Genomic DNA, 23,589 nt, shown 5'->3' on the forward strand with positions numbered 1-23,589 from the left:
ATTTCTTTCCTTGGTGTCAACTGGTAAAAATCGACGAGTTGCTCTGAGGCTGATCTGGCTGGTTCTCTACTGAGATGGAGTCTATGGGATATTCATTTAATTGGTATTGGTTCACCTTATGCCGAAGGCAGCGTTCTTAGCATGACATTGAGTGAACTAATTCTACAATATGTAAGTCTTCATGCTTCTTCGTCTGTATCTAATTTTCACTGTGCAACTAGATTCTCTAAATCAATAGGTGACCCGTTGCTATTCAACCCTGCTTGGATGAACGCCACATCCTTGAGGGCCCCTGCGGGTGAACCCAGCCCGTTGTCAGAGCCCAAGATGGCATTGATGAAGAAGCGGATCTCGTTCGGCACTCCGTCCGTCTCCTTGTCAATGATCTCCTCTGTCTCTCCGATCTCCTTCCCATCTTGGTCACGCTTCACCGTTCTTATCGTGACGCGAAGGCCACCTACAGGACGGGAACCGTCAATAACCTTGACCTGATTCACGGACAACCATCCCTCGGTGCCAGTAATCGTGATACCGTTGAAGGCTTTCTCGGAACGGGATGCAGTTGGTGCTCCCCAGGTCAGTTCGACGATTCCGTGGGCTCCATCAGCTGACTTAACGACTGCGTTTATAGTGTCGTGAGGTGCCAGCCATTCCTTACTCAATGATGCGAAACCAGACAACGTTTTAAGGGGGCTCGGCATGATTGTTCGCAGAGCAGCGACAGTGTGCTGTCAAACACGACGGGTTGGATGAAGTCGATCCACAACATAAGTTGCGAGTACATACCACACCGCCGTCAAGCTGCGAAGCAATAGCCTCAGTACAATAAATGGGCAATAGCAATCGAATTGTACTCACCAAGAAGCCACCCTGATACTATGTTAGGACTCACGGTGAGTCCTCACGTCGAACGGGGCAATGAACATAATTGGACGTACGTCAGGAATAGTCCGCCATGGCGTGTTGTACCATTTGGACGCCTTATCTACGAAGTTGACAACTCGTGCGTTGTAATAGGTGATTTTGCCGATTTTTCCCTCCTTGACCGCTTGCGCAGCGGCTTGATATCCTGATTCCGTCTCATGGTTTTCTGCCACACGCCAGATTAGCCCTTTCGGCTTGTATGTTGTCTCGTACTCCTCGATCAGCTTCAAGCCGGATGCAACGTCTGGCGCGACAGGCTTCTCGCTCAGGACGTGTTTTCCCGCACTGAGCGCCTTGAGGATGATACTTGGCTGAGTCGTAATTGGGAGGACGACGATGACAGCGGATATGTCGGATCTTGCGAGAAGGACATCGAGGTTCTTGGATGCATCGTCGTCAAAATAAACGTCTGGTTTTTCGCCCAACTTCAAAGTCGCCTGGGCATCAGAAGCTAGCGCAGCGGCACTCTTCTCCGATCTAGAGTAAATGGCCTTGAGAGTCACAATTGAACTGCCTACAACTGCGATAGCTGGTAGATGGGCTAGTTAGGATTATCGATGCGTATCGTGGCCGCCTAGTCAGTTTCAATCCTGCATATCAAGCACAACGGCTGTCGACATACCCTCTCTGGCAAAAATTCCTGAGCCGAGGATAGCGATTCCTGTAGGAGCCATGGCGATGCGAGACGTTCAAGGTGTTTGTTTGTGCTCGTTTCAAACACTGGCGGGCATTTATGAGCGCGGCTCAGCGGCCTATGATGCCATCGGAGCCCCTTCCGTGGACCATCTGGGGAGACGATGTTGCAAGATTTTGCATTCGCGGAGAATAATCGGCCGGTCTAGGACAGAGGCTTACATCAGCTGCGTTCAACCTGCTCTAGCGCGGATGTCCGGGACGGGCGTGATAAAAAGGCATTTTGTGTAACGATCGATGTCGTTGCACTGAGCACTCGGCGCTGAACGCACGCCTATCTTGTGACCCGCCCTCTCCCGGATGCGATTGATCGGTGAGCCACTCTACCCTCTTCGAAGTTCCTCTGCATGTGCTTGAACGTCTAACCGCCTTCTGTCTCTGTTCATACGGAAGGATAAATATTCTATGCGCTGAAATTCAACAGGTTGGAGCACCTATCACCGCGTACACTCTTCTCGCGCATGGGGTGCAAGGGAGTTTATCGCGACCAGCCCTCTTCTCCGGATCTACTGATCCTTGCGGCGGCCCGTGCCTTGAAATTACCGAAGTTGAGACGAGCAAGACTCAGGTACGCGGCGACGCTAACGCAATCACCAGTGCATGTAACGATCTATACTGTAGCCTTGCGACAATGCTGCTGAACGGCGCGTGGGCTTCCCTCCAACTTTCGGAATCAACACAAACTTCAAGTAATCGTTTCCATTCGTATTGAGATGACTCTTCCGCCAGGAGTTGATTAGTACAAAGGAGCAAGTCATCGGAACCGTTCTCGCCTAAATTACATTTCCTGCTGTACAATTCTTCATCCTATACGTTTTGCCAAGGGAAGCAACCACTTACTTCGGATGCGAACAGTTTGCCACGAGTATTGACATATCATGTATTCACTCCACAGATGTTGAATGAAGGTCTGCCAGGGTCGCATTCAAAACGGATAAATCTCGGGTCACCTTCTCGAATATGCCGAATGGGATGAGATTATATCGGGACCACTGGTCCAGTGCTATTAAAGCATACATGATTGCTTGCAATCTCTCCCGCTAGATCCTCTCTTGACAGAATGCTTCTTCCAAATTCCTCTCCTCGCAGATTGCACAGGGACTTTTTGTGGGGGTTTGCAACCGGTAGGTTTTGTTTTTCTATTTCTTCTGTAATGCCCGCCGGGGTTTTGATACATTCATCAACAATGCCTGGGTTCAATGTTCACGCCGCTCATTTCTTTTGCAGCAAGCTTCCAGATTGAAGGCTCGACCAATGTCGACGGTCGCGGGAAGTCCATCTGGGATGACTTCGCCAAGCAACCTGGCAAGACACTGGACGGAAGGGACGGAGACGTTGCTACTGATTCCTACAGACTCTGGAAAGAGGACCTGGATTTACTCTCGTCCTATGGTGTAAAGTCCTACCGCTTCTCCCTTTCATGGTCCCGCATCATTCCCCTTGGGGGAAAAAACGACCCAATCAACGAGAAAGGCATACAGTTTTATTCCAACCTCATCGATGCTCTGCTGGCGAGGGGAATTGTGCCATTCGTTGTATGTGTTCGCTTATTTATTATTCCCAACTTCATTCTGACTGTCCACTGTCTCCAGACCTTGCATCACTGGGACCTGCCACAGGCCTTGCATGAGCGCTATGGCGGGTGGTTGAATAAGGAAAAGATCATCCCGGACTTTGTCAACTATTCTCGAGTAGGTATTATTTAATGCTCGTGATTCTGGCTCACGGTTCTGTGAATCAGATTTGCTTCGAACGATTTGGCGACCGCGTCAAGCATTGGTGAGAAAACCAGCCGTCCACTCCACTCTGATTGCATCATACGTTCAACACCATGTGTTCAGGTTGACTTTCAACGAGCCCTGGTGTATCTCCATCCACGGCTACGGTCGCGGTGTTTTTGCACCTGGTCGCTCAAGTGACAGGTCCCGCTGCCCCGAGGGCGATTCATCGACAGAACCATGGATGTAAGATTTGTCAAGCAATGGCTTGCGTTCGGGTCACGGCCTTTTTCGCTAACATCTTCTCTCCGTAGCGTCGGACATAGCTTGCTTTTGTCGCACGCGCATGCGGTTAAGTTATACCGCGATGAGTTCAAGCCCGCTCAGCGTGGTCAGATTGGAATTACGCTGAATGGAGATTGGGCCATCCCGTACGACAACACTCCTGCAAGTACGTCCTGTCTCGGTGGCTGTTGCCATTCATCTCGGCCCGCGTTGTAACAATGAGCTGAAATGGCGGGCCGCTCGGTTCCCGGTACTACCAGATATTGAAGCTGCCCAGCACGCTTTGGATGCTGCGATTGGTGAGCTTCTTCTTTACCACCTTCCACGCGCGTCCGCAGTATGCTGATGTCCTCCTGACCTACTGCTAGGCTGGTTTGCGGTGGGTATTGTGTTTTCGCGGCGTGCCTCATTGCCAAGCACTCTCATTCGTCTGGCACTGAGCCACATGGGCACCCTCTTTGTTACGGAAGGTTCACTAACTGTAATGCTTCTGGGTTCCAGGATCCCATTTATCTCGGGCATTATCCGGAATTTCTGAAGACGATGCTCGGCGAACGACTGCCGGACTTTACCCCGGAGGAAATCCAAGTGGTACTAGGCTCTTCCGATTTCTATGGCATGAATACATACACCACGAACCTTTGCAGTCCGTACCTCTGCTTACTGGTGACTGATGTTATATTTCTGATTGACGATATGCAGTTGCGGGTGGAACGGATGAACTGCAAGGCAAGGTCAAATACACGTTCACGAGGCCAGATGGCACCCAGCTTGGTACACAAGGTTAGGGTCTAGTGGCACACGCTGTCGCATTTCTAATGCTCAACGTTTGTTCCCAGCGCACTGCTCATGGTTGCAAGACTGTGGGTGTAGACTTGACTTTACGCGAACAGAACGCTAAAGTGCGCGTGATTAGACCCCCAAGGATTCCGGGAGCTGCTCAACTACCTCTGGACGGTCAGCTTTCCTTCAGTTGTCATTACTCAGCGCGCTCATGACACTTTGGTTGCAGCGCTACCGCACACCGATATAGTACGCAGTGCACCCAATTCGCCAGAGATTTCCCGTGACGTGCTGATGCGGTACCTCAGTGTTACTGAGAACGGCTTCGCCGTCAAAGACGAGAATAACAAGCCAGTTGAGGAAGCGTTATCCGATCGTGAACGTGTTGAATATTTCCGTGGAACAACGCAGTCAGTGCTGGCTGCTGTTGTGGAGGATGGCGTAGATATACGGGCATACTTTGCATGGAGTAAGTGCTATCGCTTATTTGCAATGATTGACTGAATGCTTATCCGTCTGTCAGGCCTTTTGGACAATTTCGAATGGCGAGTGATGAGGCTTTGACACGAGTTCTTCGTTACTGATTATCGAGCATTTAGGGCGGATGGATATGTCACTCGCTTCGGCGTAACCTATGTGGACTACGAAACGCAGAAGCGGTACCCCAAAGATTCTGCAAGATTCATCTGCCATGTATGTAAATAGCTACTCTTTCACCTAGAACACTGCTGATCTAAACCGCCGACGTCTAGTGGTTCAAGGAACATCTCGCGAAGGATGAACCCGCAGAAACCCCGTCGGAGGCGATCGCCAAATTGAAGGATGACGCCCAGCTTGTCCATGCCGTCGTAGCGTGATGGTGTATTGGTCTATGTAGATGGTATGATTGCGCGGAAGAATGCGTATGTATTTGTAGCGTCAGCTGGACGGCATCGGGGCGCCTTGGGTTGTGCTGGCAGTGCGACGCCCGGAGGTGCTCTCGACGAGTTGGCTGCAGCACGCACAGATGTGTATTACTACCCATTGACATGATGTACCATGTTTCTCCTGAGGCATGAGCTACCAATGATTCGCGCCAGCAGTGCTTGCCACAAGCAGTAAGTATGAGCATGGGCGTCTGGCAGAGGGGGCTGGATGATGTCCCACGGTCCACGGCTCTGGAGGGACCTTCTGCGCCCGCCGAGCACTCCCGACTTCATGCTTGCCATGTTTTCAAACGATCCGGGCCACGCCGATAACACCCCTCCTCCTGATTCCGCGTCGACCGACTCAGGTCTCCAACACCACCTCGAAGGCTCCGGTCACGGCGACCACGAAAATGATGGCCCCGGAAAGAAGAAAAAAGGCCCCAAGCGTCGCAAAGTCAATCATGCCTGTCTCTACTGTCGTCGCAGCCATATGACCTGCGACGAGGGTCGGCCCTGTCAGCGGTGGTAGGTTTCTGGCTCTCGGAGCAACAAGGCGTCGGATTTAACTCCTTATCGTCCTTCAGCATCAAACGCGAAATTGGACATCTCTGTCACGACGAACGTCGTCCGCCTCCGAAGGACAAAGCGCCCTCGGCCAGTAGCGGGTCAATCCCGAATCCGCCAGTAGACGTTGCGCGAGCATTGCCCGGTAAGCGTCGTCCTCTCCTTCACAGCACACTGCACAGGCTCCCCACATCAGTCTTGCGCGCCCTTTTACTTTGACTTTCACCGTGTGAGCATCTGGCGAGATCGATCCTTCTTTCTCTCCAGCTTCTACAGCAATGTACATGAAGCATCATAACTTTTAAGGCGAGCATTGGATCCTTAAATTACACAAATAGTCATGCTAGATATCCTTCCACTTAGTCACACGATTCACGAGCTCGCATATATTTGCGACTGGGACTGTCCTATGTCTATCATCTTAGCTCTCTCTCCGCAATCTAACCGGCCTTCTGACGACGATGTCTACTGTCTTATATCAGGAGCTGCGCAATTTGCCCCGGCCCCAATGGCGCCGGGTATGAACCCTCAATGGCCTGGTATGGGTATGAGCATGGCACAGGGAGCGTTCTTGTACCAACCGGAAGCTCTGAATGAATTTTCTGTTTTATCGTCAGTTTTGGCTCTTTGGGCATGCCAGAGACATATTGACCATTACGTAAATTCAGGGACTTCCTCGAGTCGTTAGACGACGGCTCCTTTTTCTCCCAACCTGGCGCTGTCGGACCTTCTCTCATGTCTCCAACACCTTACAATAACTCCGTGCCCCTCGGGGTTGACAACTCATACCTTCCTCCTCCACCAACATCCCATCCATCTGAGCCGCTGCCTTTGGCACCTGAGAGACCGCCAGAAGAGCCTGCGCCTGTTGTTCTCCCAGCCGCGACGAAGACTGAGAAGTTCTTCTTGACGGCAGCCGACCAAGCGTCGGGCTCGCGCAATGAACGGCTCAATATGGTTATTCGTAGCAAGTATGAGGCTGGACTACTAAAGCCATATAACTACGTCAAAGGCTACGCACGTTTATCTCGGTGGATGGACAGAAAGTGTGTAAATGCTACTCCGGTCCAGTATACTGGTGTGCTAATGCAACCGCAGCGTCTCTCTCGAATCTAAGCAGAAGATATTGCAACCTCTGTCTGTGCTGAGACCCAAATTCAGAGTGAGATTCCGACCCCGTCATGCTTCCTGCTCTAACCATGCATGGTATAGGCGATTGCTCAATCTGAATCTCTGACAGATATAGTAAGTGAATTCAAAATTCGTGCGTTCTCGGATGCCGACCCGTCGCAGGATCTGGTATTCATTGAGGAAGCCTTTGAGCGTCTACTGCTTGATTATGATCGTGTGTTTTCGGCAATGGCGATCCCGGCATGTCTATGGCGACGCACGGGCGAGATCTACAAGGCGAATCGTGAATTTGCGGAACTTGTCGGCGTAGACGGATACATGCTGCGGGATGTAAGTGTCTGATTATCCTGCATCGGCATCTGTTGACCTGTCTTGAAACACAGGGTCGATTGTGTATCTACGAGCTCATGGCGGAGGATTCCGCAGTGAATTACTGGGAGGTGCGCAATGTGCCCTTCGTACTTGCACCATTTTTCCTTATAGTCCTTTCTCCAGAAATACGGCAACGTAGCATTTGACTCAAATCAGAAAGCCGTCCTTACATCATGCGTCCTTCGTTACAAGCCATTCATCCCCTCATCAGGCTCTACAACCCCTTCCCGCGATAAAAATCATCAGTCTCCCCAGACGGAGGAAGGCTTCATCAGCTGCTGCTTTTCATTTACCATCCGCAGGGACCCATACGGGATCCCAACACTGATTGTGGGTAACTTCATCAAATGTTAGATCTGTTTGCTGCAAGTCTATGGTCGCTCTTTGTTCATATCGTGCATTGCTATTTGGTATAATATGAGACTGGTCGAATGTTGAATTGAACGCTGTACAGTATTTAATTGTATCCATGGCGTGGGTGTGCTCTTCGCCATCCGAACAAGATTTCTTGCTTTTTGTTTCCTAAATCCTCAATCCTAAATCCGCCCGGTTTGAAGGTACGCTTGAGTATTTGAGCCGTTGATCAATGTGTTTCTGTACCGTGTCCGAACCGTGCCGAGCCTCCGTCAAACGCTCTCCTGTGAACTTTAACCCTCGACATGCGTATGGCATTTGAATGTTGTGCGGTCGCTCTTTCACCTAATAACCTCCATCCAATTGTTCTTTGATGTCTCCACGAGGTATAAAGTGCGCAGCTCAACGATTGCCGCGCAAGAGATGTCGCTACCACCACTACGTATAGAAGTCGAGGCGGACCCGCTGGACGATCGAAACTGGGTTCATGTCGACGGTTCTTCGGACGGTAGCAGCTCGCAGCAGCATACAGCCGATCCTACCACGAGCGATGGGTTTCTGGGGATTACTCGTCCGCGCAGAAGCATAGATGGCTCAGGTGCGACAAAGAGACATCGTCCCCTTTCGACGAGCTCACTTCCCTCAGGACTTGGTGGTTCAATCCGCCGCAAGCTACGAGAGGTCAAGGATGCCAGTGCCAGGAGCTTCAAGCGACGTCCGAGCTCTGTCTCCAGGGCGTCAGAGTCAGCCGTCGACTCTGACTGCAGCGCGAACGGATCGCAGCTCTTTGGTCCATGGGAGAACGGAAAGAAGCGAGAATATCGATCGCAGTCCGAAGTCCTCTCAACGCGACCATACGTGCACCACAACATGAGCTCGTCGTCTATTTCGGCGGCGCGCCAAGCTGATCCGCTCTTGCGCTCTTCTCCTTCCCCCCCGAAAGACTCGCCGAGACAGAAATTCGAGGACGTCTTCATTGACGACGATGACCAGGTTGCCTCTTCGGCCGCAGAGTTATCCTCCACATTGGGCGTGGCGCAGGACTCGACTATGCTGGATGTGACTGTGCCACAGCTTTTGCAACAAGGTGTGCCTATGCTGAAGGTGTCTGCGAAGAAGCAAAAGCGGGTGATGATCAAGCTAGACCCTGATCAGGGGCAGATAGTTTGGGAATCGAAGAAACATAGAATAAGTATGTGTTCCCTGTTGGGTCTCTTCCACTCGCTCGCGTAGCTTACCCCTTTCACAGTTCCCATAGAGAACATCAAGGAGCTGCGTGCAGGTGCAGATGCTCGTTATTATCGTGAACAGTTCCAACTTGCGCCACAATTCGAGGACCGGTGGCTTACAGTTGTGTACGTGCTGGACGGAGGCTACAAGACTCTGCACTTGATTGCATCGACGCGCGATGTGTTTCAGATGTGGGATACTACCCTGCGCGGACTGTATGCTATCCGACAAAAACTTGGCAGTGAGCTGGGCCATACGGAAGTTCGTCAAGCCGTGTGGGAGAAACAATTCTGGCGTAGTGCGGCTACCGAAACTGATGCGGATCAGCTACTTGATTTTGCGGAAGTAGAGCGTATGTGTAGACGTCTTAATATTCATCCGGCTAGGGAAGAGCTGCTTCGCGAGTTCCAGGTGCGTCCATCCGTATCCGCCTCTCCTCATTGGCTTTGACAATACCGTGACTTTTAGCAAGCCGATAGTCAACACCGTGGGTATCTTGACTTTACAGATTTTCAGCGATTCGTGAAAGCCTTGAAACGACGCCCGGAGGTTGAAGCATTGTACATTTATGTGACAAAGGACAGTGGGGGTGCGCTTACCTATCATGCATTCGAAAATTTCATGCGGTCCTCTCAGAAGGTATTCATATCTTCTGAGATTCAGTAATGCTGAGCTTAATCCTGGTACTCCTTAAGTCGTCCCTTGGAAGATCAGAACTTGAGCGTATTTTCCTCCGCTATGCAACAACCTTCCCCGATGATCATAACAGCTCGCCTCCATCTTCTCCGCCACAACGCCCTCTGGACCTTGCAGCGCGGTCGCCTACACCATCGTCGCAATCTCTTGGCCAGGCTAGCAGTTCTGCGGCCTTACCAACAGTACCAATTACCCCAACATTGCCATCTGCATCGGTTCACTCTCAGGATGAAGCTTGGATGACTTTGAAGGGCTTTACGACATTCCTTCTTTCGACAGACAATTCAGCATTTTCCGACCAGCATGGCAAGGTCTACCATGACATGACACAACCACTTCCGGACTACTTCATATCCTCGTCGCATAATACTTATTTAGTTGGACATCAGCTTGTCGGAGAGAGTACCATTGAGGGGTATATAAGGGCGCTCTTGCACAGCTGCCGAAGCGTGGAATGTGAGTTTCCAGCGCCTACGAACACCTGCAGTATTAACTGATTTTGTAGTGGACATCTACGACAGTGACGCAGAGCCAGTCGTTTATCACGGGCACACGTTGACATCAAAGGTCTCACTTCGAGATGCATGCACTGCAATCAACAAGTATGCATTTGTGGCATCTCCCTACCCCATTATCATCTCAGCCGAGATCCACTGCTCCGTGCCACAGCAAGATATGATCGCCAGCATCATGCAAGAGGTATTTGGCGATGCACTTGTGTGTGCGCCTATCGATGGGACACCTCAGATAGAAACACTACCTAGCCCAGAGGATCTCAAAGGTCGCGTGCTATTAAAGGTTGGTATCAATGCTTCATCTTCTCCCCCATAGATGGCCCATCTAATTGGATATGTAGGCCAAAAATTTATTTGTTACTGATAAAGATAGCAAGCAGGAGAGAGAAGCCGTCTCTGATGCAGAGTCATCTTCCACTGAAAATATCTCTGACTTGGATTTGGCAGAAGATTCGCGGCGCAGAGGGCGGGAATTTGATGCTGATATTCGCCGAGGTGAGCCCCATAATATTAGACACAGTATGATGTTGGTCGTGATTCCGTGTGTCCAGACCTTCGGCATGAATTCCAGAGGGCCCGGACTGCATTAGTGCGCGCAGCCCATAGCCCTCCGCCCGCTCTGTCGCGTTCACCACGACATAACGCATATGAGCTTCCGCCCAGTCATCGCTCCCCCTCGAAAACAAAGATGTCGATGGCTCTGGCCGCGCTTCTAGTTTACACTATTGGGGTCAAATGTCGCGGACTGAACAAGAAAGAGGTATACGCACCTGAGCATATGTTCTCACTCTCGGAGAATATGGCGAACCGAATCCTGAAGCAGGGAATGACAGATTTGATTAAACATAATCGGATGCACCTCGTCAGGATATACCCGAAGGGTACGCGGATCGGCTCGACCAACTTCGAGCCACATAGGTTTTGGTCTGCAGGCGCGCAGCTGGTGGCGATCAACTGGCAAACTTTCGGTGAGTGAGTGAAAGATCTGGCTCGCTCAGCTTCTGATTCGTATGCAGACATGGGCTACATGATCAACCACGCAATGTTTCAGAGAAATGGTCGCGTGGGATACGTGTTGAAGCCGTTAGCGTTACGTACATCAGACAAGCAGCTTTTGGTCAAGCACACTAGTCATCGTCTTGACGTTGTCGTAAGCATCCATCCGCCTCAGACCACGCAGCTCGGACAGTCCTGATAGATGCTTTCAGATCATCTCTGCACAGCAGCTCCCCCGTCCGAAGGACTCGCAAGGCCGTGAGATCATCGATAAATCCGTAATTGACCCTTATGTTGAAGTGTCGATACACGTTCCTGACTGGCCTCAGTCGCCTGGAAATCTCACTGCTTCACGGAATAGCTCTCGTGTGCGGTCTCCCTCAAAGTCTCCCGGTCCATCTGGCGACTCCCAACGGACTGCGACTCCCGCACGGACCGTGGCGCAACGGACGGGAGTGGTGAAAAACAATGGATTTAACCCGGTCTGGAAGCATCCTCTGAGTATTCCTTTTGACCTTGCCGGTGATATGCGGGACCTGGTCTTCGTGCGATTCGCAGTGCGGCAGGACGGGGCGTCGGACGATGAACCGCTTGCAGTGTATTGCGCCAGCTTGGGTAGTTTGAATATGGGTATGCAACACTGTCCGTTGGTGTACAGTGATTGAGCTAACAAAGGCACAGGATACCGACATCTTCCTCTGCACGACGCTCAGCTCTCGCAGTACTTGTTCTCAACTTTGTTCGTCAGGCTCAATGTCCGCACCTTGTGATATCTATGCATATCTTCAAGCACAACGTGCCGTTGTCTTTATGCATCGCACTCATCTACATCACTATCACTATCTTTGCCATCCGTAGTTTCCTCTGCGACAGTGGCTCAACGGGGTTCGTTGTATCGGTCGTCACACACCCTACATCCATCACATTTCTACCATCATCTAACTTATTTCTTGCACCATGTACGGTAGATAGATCATCAAGAATGAAAGCAAACCAATATAACATAACGTGATAAATCGTACAGTCTGTCCTAACAGCATAGATATCTTGTGATGATCATAGGAGACGCAGATGGGAAGGTGAAGCAATCATGGGGGGCATGCGAAACGTGATAATGAAAGCAATGGATCAAACGACGAGATGTGAAGAATAGAAATAGAGTCGGTGTCTGCCTCCTCATGGGCTTAATTACTTCGGAGGAGGAGTCGGGGGACCTGCAGACGGGAGATTGAAATAGCCGTCAGAAGATAGTAGAAAAATACTGACCAAACAGACCAACGCGGGACGGCGCATGATCAGAAAGCATTGGCGAGTTGGCGTTCGCCTGGAGAGGCTGGGGAGAGAGCAGTGGATTTGCTATGTACAACGAAGATTGAGCATTCTCGACGGCAGAATGGAGACGAGTAGACAAAATTGATACATACGTTTCCACTGGGCCCAAGCGGGCAGATTGGGTGCAGGTGGTTCGGGTATGGCCTGGACCGGCTCGGGTGGCGGAAGCGCCTTTGCTTTGGCCTTCTGGCGGCGCTCCTCACGCTTGTTTACTGTACGCCATCCGGGTCGGGCGGGGCCCTCTGGGAGCGCAGGTGGGGGTGGAGGTCCTGGTGAGGCTCCTGGTGAGGGCTCGATGGGCATCGGAGGCTCTTCGTGCTGCGGGGAGATGGGTTGTCGTTAATAAAGTAAAAGATAATCGAGACAGGCCTGCGCACTCTGGGTTTCCAATCCGGGGTGTACTCTCCACCCGCGCCATGTTTGGACTTGACACTCATGAGTTCTGCAATCTCACTACACCATTCCGATGAGCGAGCGATCGTGTTTTGTCCTGTGAGACGTGCGGCTGTGAGAACAAGAAACGGACATACTATTGCAATGCACGCCGCTCATCTCGGAGCTTGCCCACCTCCTGCAGAAGGATGCGGACCTCGCTGGCGAGAGCCTTGCTGAAATCGTTGATGTACCTGTGGATCAGGACGACACACAAAGGTGGGCGGTGTCTCAGAGCTGAGCCTCAGTCGAGAAAACGACAGCTGCGCACTTTGGCGGGGAGACAGGGTTCCCCTTCGAAGACATCGGGAGATGGACGAGAGGCTGTGTGGTGAAGAGTTGAAGAGATACAAATGCTCTGTTCTCAAGCCCTGACCCAGACGGAGGTATTTAATTCATGGACAAGTTGAACCCGCGCAAGCGCTCGGAGGGCTCAATTAGCCACATGCCCTTCCACCACGCCACCGCGTGCAAACCTCAGCCTTTTGCGCATCGACTTGGCACCTAGGTGTTGTCTTAGCTGCATTATGAGACACATCACTTGAAGTGTTGACCACTCGAGAACCAGCGTGGTGCGTGCTACTTATTTTTTTTTCACACAGGTAGCGACGGAATAGTAACTTTCAAGCAGACTGCCCCAGAATATAACAGCGAGCGTGGCCGATAATCACTCATAGCAAATTATTTCCCCTTATATTGTGGGTGCCATGCACGATGTATTCGTGCGGGCATCGCGTGCATGGTGTCCAAACCTATCCGCCTTGCAGGACTACTTCTCAACATACTTGGTTAGAAGGCTACCATGCTTTCACAGGTAGGGTCCGAAATTCACTACTTACCATGTATCGTGACGTAGAAAATCCTGCATCTTCTGCTAACGCGATCCATCTGTGGTTTCGCAAAATTTTCCTTTATTTTCCCTTTTTCAACGTCGTGATTGAGGTGTCGTATTCAGCATGGCATAATATTCTCTCCGCTGCGACACGCTTAACAGACTCCATAGATATGAGCGTCTGATGCCGTCCAAAATCATGGTTTACAGTCTTTTACAGTTGGCTCAATTCAGAAATTATATCAGAGGTGGCAGGCAACGCATGCATAAAATGCGGGACAAACCTTCTCAACGTCTAGCTCTTTGATCTCCACAATGATGGTCTTAAAAGCATGATTGTTGCGTCGATATCATGTATTAAGCCGCGTCCTACCAGGTCCTACCAGACCATGGTACTACGACACTGATTGAATAAATGATATTGACAACCGAACATCTTCCGCCGACGAGCCATTCTTGTTTGGACGAAACATCATTGGAAGCTCCGAACATACAAATGGTCTCTTTGATAACTTCAACCACACGTGGGCACTTTTTTAGTGCTGTATCTGATGAATCAGAATGTCTACCCGTAGTATGACCTGTAATCCTGTCGGGTCGACCCTGCGTCAAACAAACAGAGGAATTACCCTGGTCGGAAGCACGGAGGAATGGCCACCGCAGCAACATAAATCTGTCATCGAGTGTAGTCGCAGACAAACGGTGCGCAGTATCGCATTGTTGAATAAATATAATACATATGACTGCGTTCGACTCCCTGTAAGTGAACGAAATAGCCATCGAGAGTCCTCCATGACACGACACAGACATGATACACCAAATGAAAAAGTCACTACTGTGGTGATCAACAAGGGCGAGAATGCGCCCGTTCGGATTGTACTTCATCATTTCGAGGGGTCTGCTCCTTTTGGGGCTGTCAAAAGTACTTTCGTAGGGCAGCTAAGGGGCCCTCTTTCTACGGGATCCGAGAACCTATCGGTGTACTCTCCGGGCACCGGCGAGTACGACTCGGACATACTCATCATTGGTACCAACCTGACTCGTCAAGAAAGTGAGTTGTTTTCCGTGGGACATTTCAAGGACAAAAGCTACAGTCGTGCATACTCAACACAACTCCCCTTTATGTGCCTTTTTACAACTTGTCCAGGCCAGCTACCGTGAATAGCGGTAGCCCGTAGGTAGTTCGTACTAGGTGTGCGTACCGACAAAACACAATGATCCAGGAAAGTAAATTGGAGAACGCACTTTACCTAACGTTCCTTAAGAGAATACATTTCAACATATGATATAGCATCTAGTCGACCTCGAGTCAATGGCACTAGTGATTATCGATATCTGCTTGAACTTTAACGTGAACCTGTACTTATGTGAAAGCTGCAGTGAATTCCAACTCGGACTGACTCAACCTCGGAATAGGTTTCCCTATTTTGGAATGTGTTATGTAATCTAATGCTACGGCCGACGGTATCCGCACTGTTGCCGCTGGTCTCCCGCATTCTTGAACTCGTCCCTCTCCCCTTCCACACCAACATGTTGTCGACACGAGCTCTGGGTCTTGGACCCGCCCTCAGGCAAGCCGCTCTCAAGCCAAGGCTCTGTACGTGTCTTTCTGTGTGCAGACGAGATTGGGGTTCAATGCTTTTCCGAATGCAGCACAGGCACCAGCTCTTCGGTCATTGGTCGCCAAACGGTGATTCGTAGCATGTTTTGTATACTTTGTCTATGCTAATCTACCTGTCAAATGCAGTACCATCCAAACTCAATCACTTCCCCCCTCCTCTTCGCAGGAGATCCTCAATGCGCAACGCCTGAAGCGTCCCTCTAGCCCCCACTTCACCATCTACCAATTTCAGCTGACATGGCTGGGCTCGATCGCTAACCGTATGACGGGTGCAGCTCTTAGTGTCTGTGCGTGACCTTTTTTCTGTGTTCAATATCTCCCCTCGGTTGAAGAGTCTCATAATCTACTTCGCAGTGCTGTACGGATATGCTATCGCTTATCTCGTCGCCCCCACTACGTTTGATTCGGCACATGTTATCGAGTTAGTCGCTGGCCTTCCGGACGCCGTGAAGATTGCTGGCAAGACCATTCTCGCCGCGCCGTTTGCGTTCCACTCCCTCAACGGTCTGCGACATTTGAGTTGGGACATGGGTAAATGTACGTCATCTCGTTTCGGTTTGAAACCGCCACCATGCTCATGGAATGTCTCCAGTCCTCAGTTTGAAAGGCGCCTACCAGTCCGGCTACGCGGTCCTTGGTGCTACCGCCATCGGCACCGTTGCCTTGGTGCTGCTGTGATAACATGTAAATCGGGTTTGAATGCAAGTGTAGAATGTTTGCCATTCGTACGGATGAGTTATCCGACGGTCTCGCGAATTACATTGTCTCACGGCGAAGATGTTCAGCGCCCTGCATGGTGAATGTCTAGTTGCAGCTTAATGACATGTAGCAAGCCTTGGACTAGAATTTTGACGTATATTATCACTGACTGCAGGTGTGCTTATCACAACCCAAACAATGGTGAAGCACACTTATAGAATCACCAACATTTACTGATTTTGTTTGGGAATGCGGTGAACAATTTCGACTGCTCAAGTACCCGTCAGGATTACCCTCGCTACAACTTGACACGGATAAATACTGGGTATTGGGGAAATGCAACAATGCATATTGGAGTCAAGGCAGGTTACAATGCTGGGGCTTACAGAACGCATGCGAGACCTCAGGTTCACTGATCAAAACGTGCTGTCTGTCAAAGACAGCGAAGGGTCTCAAGTGACCAACTGATCAGGCAGATACCTTCTCACGAGTCAGTATTGAAGTGCTTCGACGTATCAGAGTCCGTTAACAGTAAATGTATTGACACGATAAAGCTGACTTACGAAAGGATGTTACGTGCGAGGAGTCTCGGAAACCTAGGAGAGAAACGTTGCTGCCATTCTCTCTCGTCTGGTGCTATGCCGCACGGGGGAAATAGAAATATGATACTGACTGTCTTCAGATTGGGAAACCGGGTAGGGTGAAAATATTCATCTATCTTGTGACATTGAGAAAGGCTTAAGCTAAGTGATGAGAGCCGAGGCTCCAACAGTGAGGTGGATGAAATCCACTCATAGCGGCGAAAGTCGAAGCAAACAGATAAGTTCGAGAAAGCTTTGGAAGCAATCGTGGACAGAAATGCGTGGAGCCAAGTCTGATCAGACCCCACGCTGGCTGGCGTCGTTCGAAGCCTTAAGTCTTTGAGGCGAGTATTCTGTCCGAAGTTGACATTGTCTTCTGCGATTGGTGTCAAAAACAGCTTCGAAGAATATAGTAATATGAACGTACCGATTGTCTTCACCACAGACGAAGGTTTCATACCAGCAAATCCGAAGTGAACATCAAGCGTGCAGAGACTCGTTCCAGCGGTTTGCAGCAGCCGTTGGATTTCCAGGGTTTTAACATCGCGTAGGTGAATCGGTACCCATAAGCCCAGCGTAATGTCATGCAACTTCGTTCCGATGGTACTTATGACGATGAAATCAATGATCTCTTTCATTGAATTTCCACTTATTGAGAGCTCGCTTAAGTTTGTGCGTACCAGAACCGTACTTCGATCGAAATGGGGGGTGGAAAATGACAGGTCCCAACATAGCAGACGTCTCAAGCTCGGTAGTGAGCAGATGAGACGACCAAAAGAAACCATGGAAGGAAATGTGACCTCGTTAAGTGCCAACCAAGTGATCGATGTGAACGAAGCAAGATGCTGGAAGAAATCCGGATGAATCGCGCTCGCACCCCAGTCGGCGCGCCATATCGCCAAGAACTTAACCTTTGACTTTCCATTGAACATGGTTGCGAACGTCCCTGAATGCGGCACAGGTTTACGCTCCCCCCTGTGTCGGCTCCCCCTAATGAATACATCTTTGACTGCATCCGCGAAGAATGACCTCTTGGATACCAGTCGAGCGAGAGAGGACGCTTGCCTCCGGTCATAGAGATAGACTCGGCCTAGGAGGTGAAGACGACTTCGCGGATACCAGTTCTTGCACACGAAAGCGCATGCCATGAGCGTGCCAAAATCACCCCAGAGGTAATCAATGACGCGCTCCCATACTTCGATAGGAAGCACAGGAGTGGCCGCAACTACCGACGGCCTGGCGATCCTTGATGTGTGGGATTTGGAAAATAGCTTGGTGTCTCTATGTCCAATCTCTGCAAGTCGCTGCTTTGAGCGCAAACAGAAGGACAAGCATAATGAGCAAAACTTGGACTCACGAAGGCCAATGTAGAGCACAACTTCATTGATTTGATCTCGTCGCCGTCTCCGTGACACCGACATGTCTCGATCCGATGTAGGGAGCGACAACCCATAGTCGGTGCGAATAGGCGCAGAGACACCTCATGGCCACGAAGGTTTGAACTTTGTTGCGATTCTGCGCGCTCAGACGTTATCCCATAAGTACTGCTGGAACTACCAGGACCGTGACTAGCCACTCGGCCTATATATGGAAGGGACCCTTCGCGTGCACGTGACTGACGCGCTGAAACGCTTTAAGTTCGGCGCGTCGCGTCAGGCGCTTGTCGCCTTTCCCGACCTAGCGACACCAGAGCGACTCGTATGGCGCGCACTAGCGCCCTCACGGGTGTGTCCACCAACACCAAGAAGCGAAAATCGACAGGAAACGCCATAGATGGCGAGAAGGATGCCAAACGACGTCGCCATACTCTCGACGCCTTTTTCTCGCCACAGGTGGTGGCATCAAAGACTTCCAGCGACCATAAGGAGTCCAGAGAAACCGTCATCCTGAATGAGGAACAGAAGAAAGTGATGAAAATGGTGGTGGAAGAAGGAAAAAGTATCTTCTTTACCGGCGCCGCGGGTGAGTCTACACCTTACGTGAGGAAACCGCCACAGGAGGGCGCGGCCCTCGGGACCTAGGCTATTCTTTGGTCGCGAATGGAAGATGACTTATGTTTATATAGGTACGGGAAAATCTCTTCTCCTTCGCGCTATAATTACTGCGCTCCGACGAAAGCACGCTAAGAAACTCGATGTAATCTCCATTACTGCGAGCACGGGCATGGCTGCGTCGAACATAGGCGGTAAGCCGTCACGGCGACTGTCTGAGATTGCGTAGCATTGACTGGCTCTAGGCATGACGATCCACTCTTGGGGTGCCGTAACTCCGGGGATGACCGATGTAGAAAGGCAAATTAGCTGCATCAAGACTTGTAAACCTGCGTTTCAACGATGGAAGACCACGAAGGTTCTTATAATTGATGAGGGTAGGTTCCTATTGACTATATTTGTCTATATGCGTCCTCACAAGTAGTAGTATCGATGGTTGACGGGCAACTGTTTGAACTGCTAACAGCCCTTGCGGACAGACTACGGAAGAAGATCGACAAACCCTTCGGTGGAATACAGGTGCATTCAGCATATTGAGCTGAAGTCTATGATGGGTCTCATGCAGATGTTGTTAGCTCGTTGTTACCGGCGACTTCTTCCAGCTGCCGCCAGTTACGAAAGCTAATATTGAGCCATTTTTCGCTTTCGAATGTGATGCCTGGAAGCGCTGCATAGAGCATACAGTCACTCTCACGCAAGTTTATCGACAGACGGATACTCGTGGGTGCTACTGATATTCATTGTCCAATCTAGCGTTGACTTACGACGATGTGACGATCAGAATTTGTATCATTACTCAACGAACTACGGCGTGGGGCAATATCGCCCTCCGCACAGAAGACTTTCACCTCCCTTTCTCGACCTCTTCCCTCGATTCCGACTGGACTTCTGCCTACAGAGTTATATCCACTACGCGCTCAAGTAGACAGCGCAAACAGCACACGCCTTGCAAAACTATCCGGGGCGGCGCGCACATACGCTGCGCGCGACTCCGGCACGAATACACGCATTCTAGAACAAATGGTTACCCCTGCGAGTCTGGTGCTCAAGCCGGATGCGCAGGTCATGCTGGTGAAGAATGTTGACGAACGTCTTGTCAATGGTTGCGTCGGGCGTGTCCTCGGCTTCTTCAATCTCACTGCGTGCAATGCATCTACGGGGATTCCGGCAGATATCACTCTCAGTACTAGCACGGGATCAAAACCAAGATCGGCCTCTCAGGAGTCTGCGAATGGGAGCTCGAAGAACAACGGCTTTGTGAGGAACGTGCGAGTCGGGCCTGACAATCGCACTCCTGTGTCCCTATGCTGTGAGGGTAAGGAGAATATAAGCGGATTCTCCGTGAAATGCCCCGAGTCAAAGGGTAAGGGTACCGCGAAGGACGAGGAGCTGTTCCCACTTGTAGAATTCCGCACAGCGCACGGCTCCGAAATTGTCCTCATTGGACGCGAAGAATTTCGTGTAGAAGATAATGAAGGCAAGCTACTTGCAAGACGTGTTCAAGTAAGCTGCCACAGATGGTGTTTTGTTTTGTGTGTTCATGCCCCTTGAATCCATAGGTCCCTTTAGTTCTAGCATGGGCGATGTCAATACATAAGAGCCAAGGGCAGACAATTCAACGCGTCAGGATTGATCTCGCTCGTGTCTTCGAGAAGGGTGCGATCAGCTTTAGGTGCTGTTTTTGTTGGACATTAACATGTATTACTCTGAACAGGACAGAGCTACGTCGCATTATCTCGTGCAGCATCACTAGACGGACTGCAAGTCCTTGGTTTTGATCCCAAGAAGGTGTGTTGTCGGTCTTGCAAACTTAAGCTTAAGCCGCGCCCATTCGAAGGCTGTTTCAGGTCAAAGCGCATCCTAAAGTTCTGGAGTGGAGCAAGACGCTGGAGAACTGGTCTGAAGGCGGCGAGCCCGTCTGATTGTGCCATCCTAGCAAGAGAATCGAGTCGACATTTACTTATTGGGTAACTTACCAAGCACTTAGATCAGTACACTACTCGACGATGATAATATGAACTCGTACCATATATCACGTCATCAATGCACTGTAACAGCAGTAAAATATCGCTTTCTTTCTATTGAAAGGCTACGAGAACACAAACTGCACAGCTGTATGCTAAGTAGTACTTGGGTAAGTAAAAAAAAACATAGTTCAGGGCTCGATGAGCAAATGTGATATGTAGTTTGTGTATCGTTGGAAAAGACATCTTCGGCCATGATGAGGATAGTTCAATTTGAATACGTTTGATTGTGAGTCCTCGCAAGTGCCCCATGGCTGAGTTGGTTACAGCGTCCGACTGTTACCGTATTAGGAGGTTTATTCCCACGGTTGGCATCGGAAGGTCGAGAGTTCGAGCCTCTCTGGGGCAGTTATTTTTGTTGCTGACTTGAAACATCAAGTGTCCGGACTCTGGCTGATGGTTTTGATGCTCTTGAAGATAGGCTATGTATGATATATGTTGTATGATGTTACATTGTTTGAGGGAATAGCCAATGTCTTCAGTCTAATTCATGATACTATCATTGCTGTTATAGTCTTGGGGGGGGGGAGGGGTTTCTTTTCACTCTTGCCACATCCTTGTCTGACCCTGTATGATCTAACTTTACCTTTTACTGTTTCACTGATGTGCTCCTCTTCCTATTTCTCTAATATGTCACTTCTTCACCTCCATCTATCTGTTGTCACTCACATCACTGATTCACCTCAGTCTTCATTCCCATCATTCCTGTCTGCTTCAACAGAACTCTGTCTCATATTATTTCCAATACTTCTCTCTATTTCAGATGTAGCTACTGTTGCATTGTACTCTAGTTTTGTCCTCATGTTTCTATGTATACTACATAGGGACATCTACAATAGAACCTAAGTGTTCTTATCTGCTTAACACAGTCTGCACTCTCCAACTTCCCCTGCTAGAGAAGCTTAGCTTTAGTTGGACACAACCCTAGTACAAGTCCTCAGCATAGGCCTTAGTGTTACAAGTTATACAATGCTCAGTCAGCACCAGTTAGAATTCCTGATCCTCAGTTATACAAGGTCCCTTAACAATTGCCCCAGTAATGCAATTGCAACAGTAGTGCAATTACTGAACTTACAGCTGCTCCTCCCCCTCTAGAAATACCAATAAATCATATATGTTACAAAATACAAGTATGATTGCTACTGTGTAGGTTTTGTATAGATGAAAAATATGAGAGTGACTCAAATACCTCATGAGTGTGTTATAAGAACTACATCTCAATCAAGAGTGGCCTCAGCTAGGCGATTACTATGTCCAATTGACACAATAATGTACCATGGCCATGTGAAGAACATACACACCTTTATTCTAATTTCTCCAGAATAATCTGCATAGCAAACCCCTCCTAAATCCTGTGTCAAACAATAGCAACTCAAATCTATGACATTCAGCCACAATTGGCATCGAGAATCTTGACTCAGCTGATGGTAGTGGTGGCATACTTCGCATAGCTTCGCAGTCCAGCCACTGAATGCCGGGCGGACAAAGAGAATGGCATGCGCGGCATTGTGACGGTTGACGTGACGTGCCTCGGAGAAAAGTTGCACTACTGCTGCGAATTTGTTTTGCTCTCGGTATTGTTTAATTCTTGACATACTGAGCCTACGAAATTCATGAGTGTACTTTCGAACATTCTGCATTGACTGGCGAAAACTCCGAAACATTCTGCTAAGATTTGCACTGTAGGGAGCCCAGATACTGCAAAAGTTGCATTACTGGTGCAATGATAGTAGTCATTCTCGGTTTTCGACGCATTGACACACTGGTGAACCATTATTCAAATCGCTTCAAACTTGACAATCCTACTCTACATTGGTCTCGTGCCCAGACGTGTCGCTCTATATCCTCAATTGGCAAACTCAGGTATCTCATGCGGTATGCTCGCTCATTGGCCCGGTGAACATTTTTGAATGGGTTTGAAATTGGATTCTGTCGAAGAACACCTATTCAGTGGCATTCTGCTCTCGGATGTAGGGCCAATGCAACAGAGGACAGCCAAGGCTAAATAGCATTCAACAGATGTTTGATAGCATCTGTTAATTTTAGCTCAATGCTCAAAATATCTGCGTAGGACAGCGCCCGGAGCACCGCAATATCGGTATCGCGCAGAACCATGCCGGAACTGCAGTAAGTGATCTAAAGATGCCATCACTTATTGATCGCTGGATAGCCTATCAGGACTACCGGGTCCTGGCCGAACCGCACCTCTAAAGTTTCAAGGAGTCATCCCGTTGATTGGGCAGGAAGACTCACGTTTGTACATGCCCTCAGTCAATACAGTGTGCGTTATACTTAGCGTCTTGGCATTGACCGGCGCATAGATGGATTCCGCAGAACTTCAAAAGCTGCAGTCCCACGCTCGAGTGAAGACGGCCGTAGTACTACAGCCGCTGGACTCTTCGTCGCGACGCTCGAAAACGCTGGCCGACGTCCCGGGTATCAAGCGGTGCAAGGAAACCAACAGGCACTCCCGAGTCCTGGGCAGCTTTTGACCGAAAGTTCGCGCTTTATGACGGGCAGTTCGGAGGTCTTCCTATAAGTAGATCGTTACTAATCGCCTAGTAGACGCCAGTGACAGCCGGCAGATATTCCGCTGGGACTGAATACCCGATCGAAACCTGACGAATATAAGAAGGGCCTCCCGCATCACGGTCCTTCAGCTCCCGCAGGTCCTCGAGCCCATTCATCGAGTCTAGGTACTGGTTGGTGAGTGTTCATGCGACTTCGTGTAGACGAAGTCAGGCTAACCTTCCTGTAGCCTGGCCCTTCGCACTTTACAGCCTCATAATCGAGTCCTAATCCTTCGTTTCTCATACCTCACGACTATTGCCAAGAAACCCACAATGCGTACATCAATTGTCGCCGCTTCTATCATTGCCGCTGTTGCCGCCTCGGCGGGGGGGGGGGG

At 49.9% G+C, this 23,589-nt stretch overlaps 7 protein-coding genes across 7 annotated transcripts; 5 read left to right on the forward strand and 2 right to left on the reverse strand.

Moving 5' to 3' along the window:
• Window positions 1-206: 206 nt before the first annotated feature.
• Window positions 207-1,598, reverse strand: FIBRA_01393 (uncharacterized protein; the record flags this gene model as incomplete). The annotated part of the gene is made up of 5 exons (XM_012323268.1): window positions 207-728; window positions 787-801; window positions 859-876; window positions 939-1,465; window positions 1,547-1,598. The coding sequence occupies 5 exons, from the start codon at window positions 1,596-1,598 to the stop codon at window positions 207-209; spliced, it is 1,134 nt and encodes a 377-aa protein (XP_012178658.1).
• A 1,218-nt stretch (window positions 1,599-2,816) lies between these two features.
• On the forward strand, window positions 2,817-5,260 carry FIBRA_01394 (uncharacterized protein; the record flags this gene model as incomplete). The annotated part of the gene is made up of 16 exons (XM_012323269.1): window positions 2,817-3,152; window positions 3,210-3,308; window positions 3,359-3,396; window positions 3,459-3,581; window positions 3,650-3,786; window positions 3,881-3,919; window positions 3,989-3,999; window positions 4,122-4,266; window positions 4,323-4,403; window positions 4,460-4,483; window positions 4,537-4,577; window positions 4,633-4,652; window positions 4,712-4,844; window positions 4,927-4,952; window positions 5,003-5,096; window positions 5,156-5,260. The coding sequence occupies 16 exons, from the start codon at window positions 2,817-2,819 to the stop codon at window positions 5,258-5,260; spliced, it is 1,452 nt and encodes a 483-aa protein (XP_012178659.1).
• Window positions 5,261-5,540: 280 nt separating this feature from the next.
• On the forward strand, window positions 5,541-7,732 carry FIBRA_01395 (uncharacterized protein; the record flags this gene model as incomplete). The annotated part of the gene is made up of 8 exons (XM_012323270.1): window positions 5,541-5,836; window positions 5,896-6,020; window positions 6,358-6,487; window positions 6,544-6,921; window positions 6,974-7,037; window positions 7,088-7,336; window positions 7,390-7,446; window positions 7,502-7,732. The coding sequence occupies 8 exons, from the start codon at window positions 5,541-5,543 to the stop codon at window positions 7,730-7,732; spliced, it is 1,530 nt and encodes a 509-aa protein (XP_012178660.1).
• Window positions 7,733-8,155: 423 nt separating this feature from the next.
• FIBRA_01396 (uncharacterized protein) lies at window positions 8,156-11,939 on the forward strand (the record flags this gene model as incomplete). The annotated part of the gene is made up of 11 exons (XM_012323271.1): window positions 8,156-8,330; window positions 8,379-8,924; window positions 8,982-9,373; window positions 9,431-9,601; window positions 9,658-10,114; window positions 10,164-10,456; window positions 10,515-10,668; window positions 10,725-11,141; window positions 11,190-11,323; window positions 11,382-11,799; window positions 11,851-11,939. 11 exons carry the CDS (start codon window positions 8,156-8,158, stop codon window positions 11,937-11,939), a joined length of 3,246 nt encoding a protein of 1,081 aa, XP_012178661.1.
• A 418-nt stretch (window positions 11,940-12,357) lies between these two features.
• Window positions 12,358-13,239, reverse strand: FIBRA_01397 (uncharacterized protein; the record flags this gene model as incomplete). The annotated part of the gene is made up of 6 exons (XM_012323272.1): window positions 12,358-12,383; window positions 12,436-12,525; window positions 12,594-12,819; window positions 12,879-12,954; window positions 13,032-13,127; window positions 13,205-13,239. The coding sequence occupies 6 exons, from the start codon at window positions 13,237-13,239 to the stop codon at window positions 12,358-12,360; spliced, it is 549 nt and encodes a 182-aa protein (XP_012178662.1).
• A 2,056-nt stretch (window positions 13,240-15,295) lies between these two features.
• Window positions 15,296-16,064, forward strand: FIBRA_01398 (uncharacterized protein; the record flags this gene model as incomplete). Its single annotated transcript, XM_012323273.1, has 5 exons — window positions 15,296-15,362; window positions 15,419-15,455; window positions 15,513-15,673; window positions 15,741-15,923; window positions 15,979-16,064. 5 exons carry the CDS (start codon window positions 15,296-15,298, stop codon window positions 16,062-16,064), a joined length of 534 nt encoding a protein of 177 aa, XP_012178663.1.
• A 2,302-nt stretch (window positions 16,065-18,366) lies between these two features.
• On the forward strand, window positions 18,367-20,579 carry FIBRA_01399 (uncharacterized protein; the record flags this gene model as incomplete). The annotated part of the gene is made up of 9 exons (XM_012323274.1): window positions 18,367-18,628; window positions 18,732-18,851; window positions 18,903-19,034; window positions 19,085-19,176; window positions 19,233-19,377; window positions 19,439-20,160; window positions 20,217-20,313; window positions 20,372-20,445; window positions 20,505-20,579. 9 exons carry the CDS (start codon window positions 18,367-18,369, stop codon window positions 20,577-20,579), a joined length of 1,719 nt encoding a protein of 572 aa, XP_012178664.1.
• Window positions 20,580-23,589: the final 3,010 nt, after the last annotated feature.

The sequence above is a fragment of the Fibroporia radiculosa genome (assembly GCF_000313525.1).
Source record: "Fibroporia radiculosa TFFH 294 genomic supercontigs, scaffold608, whole genome shotgun sequence".
Lineage (NCBI taxonomy): Eukaryota > Fungi > Basidiomycota > Agaricomycetes > Polyporales > Fibroporiaceae > Fibroporia > Fibroporia radiculosa.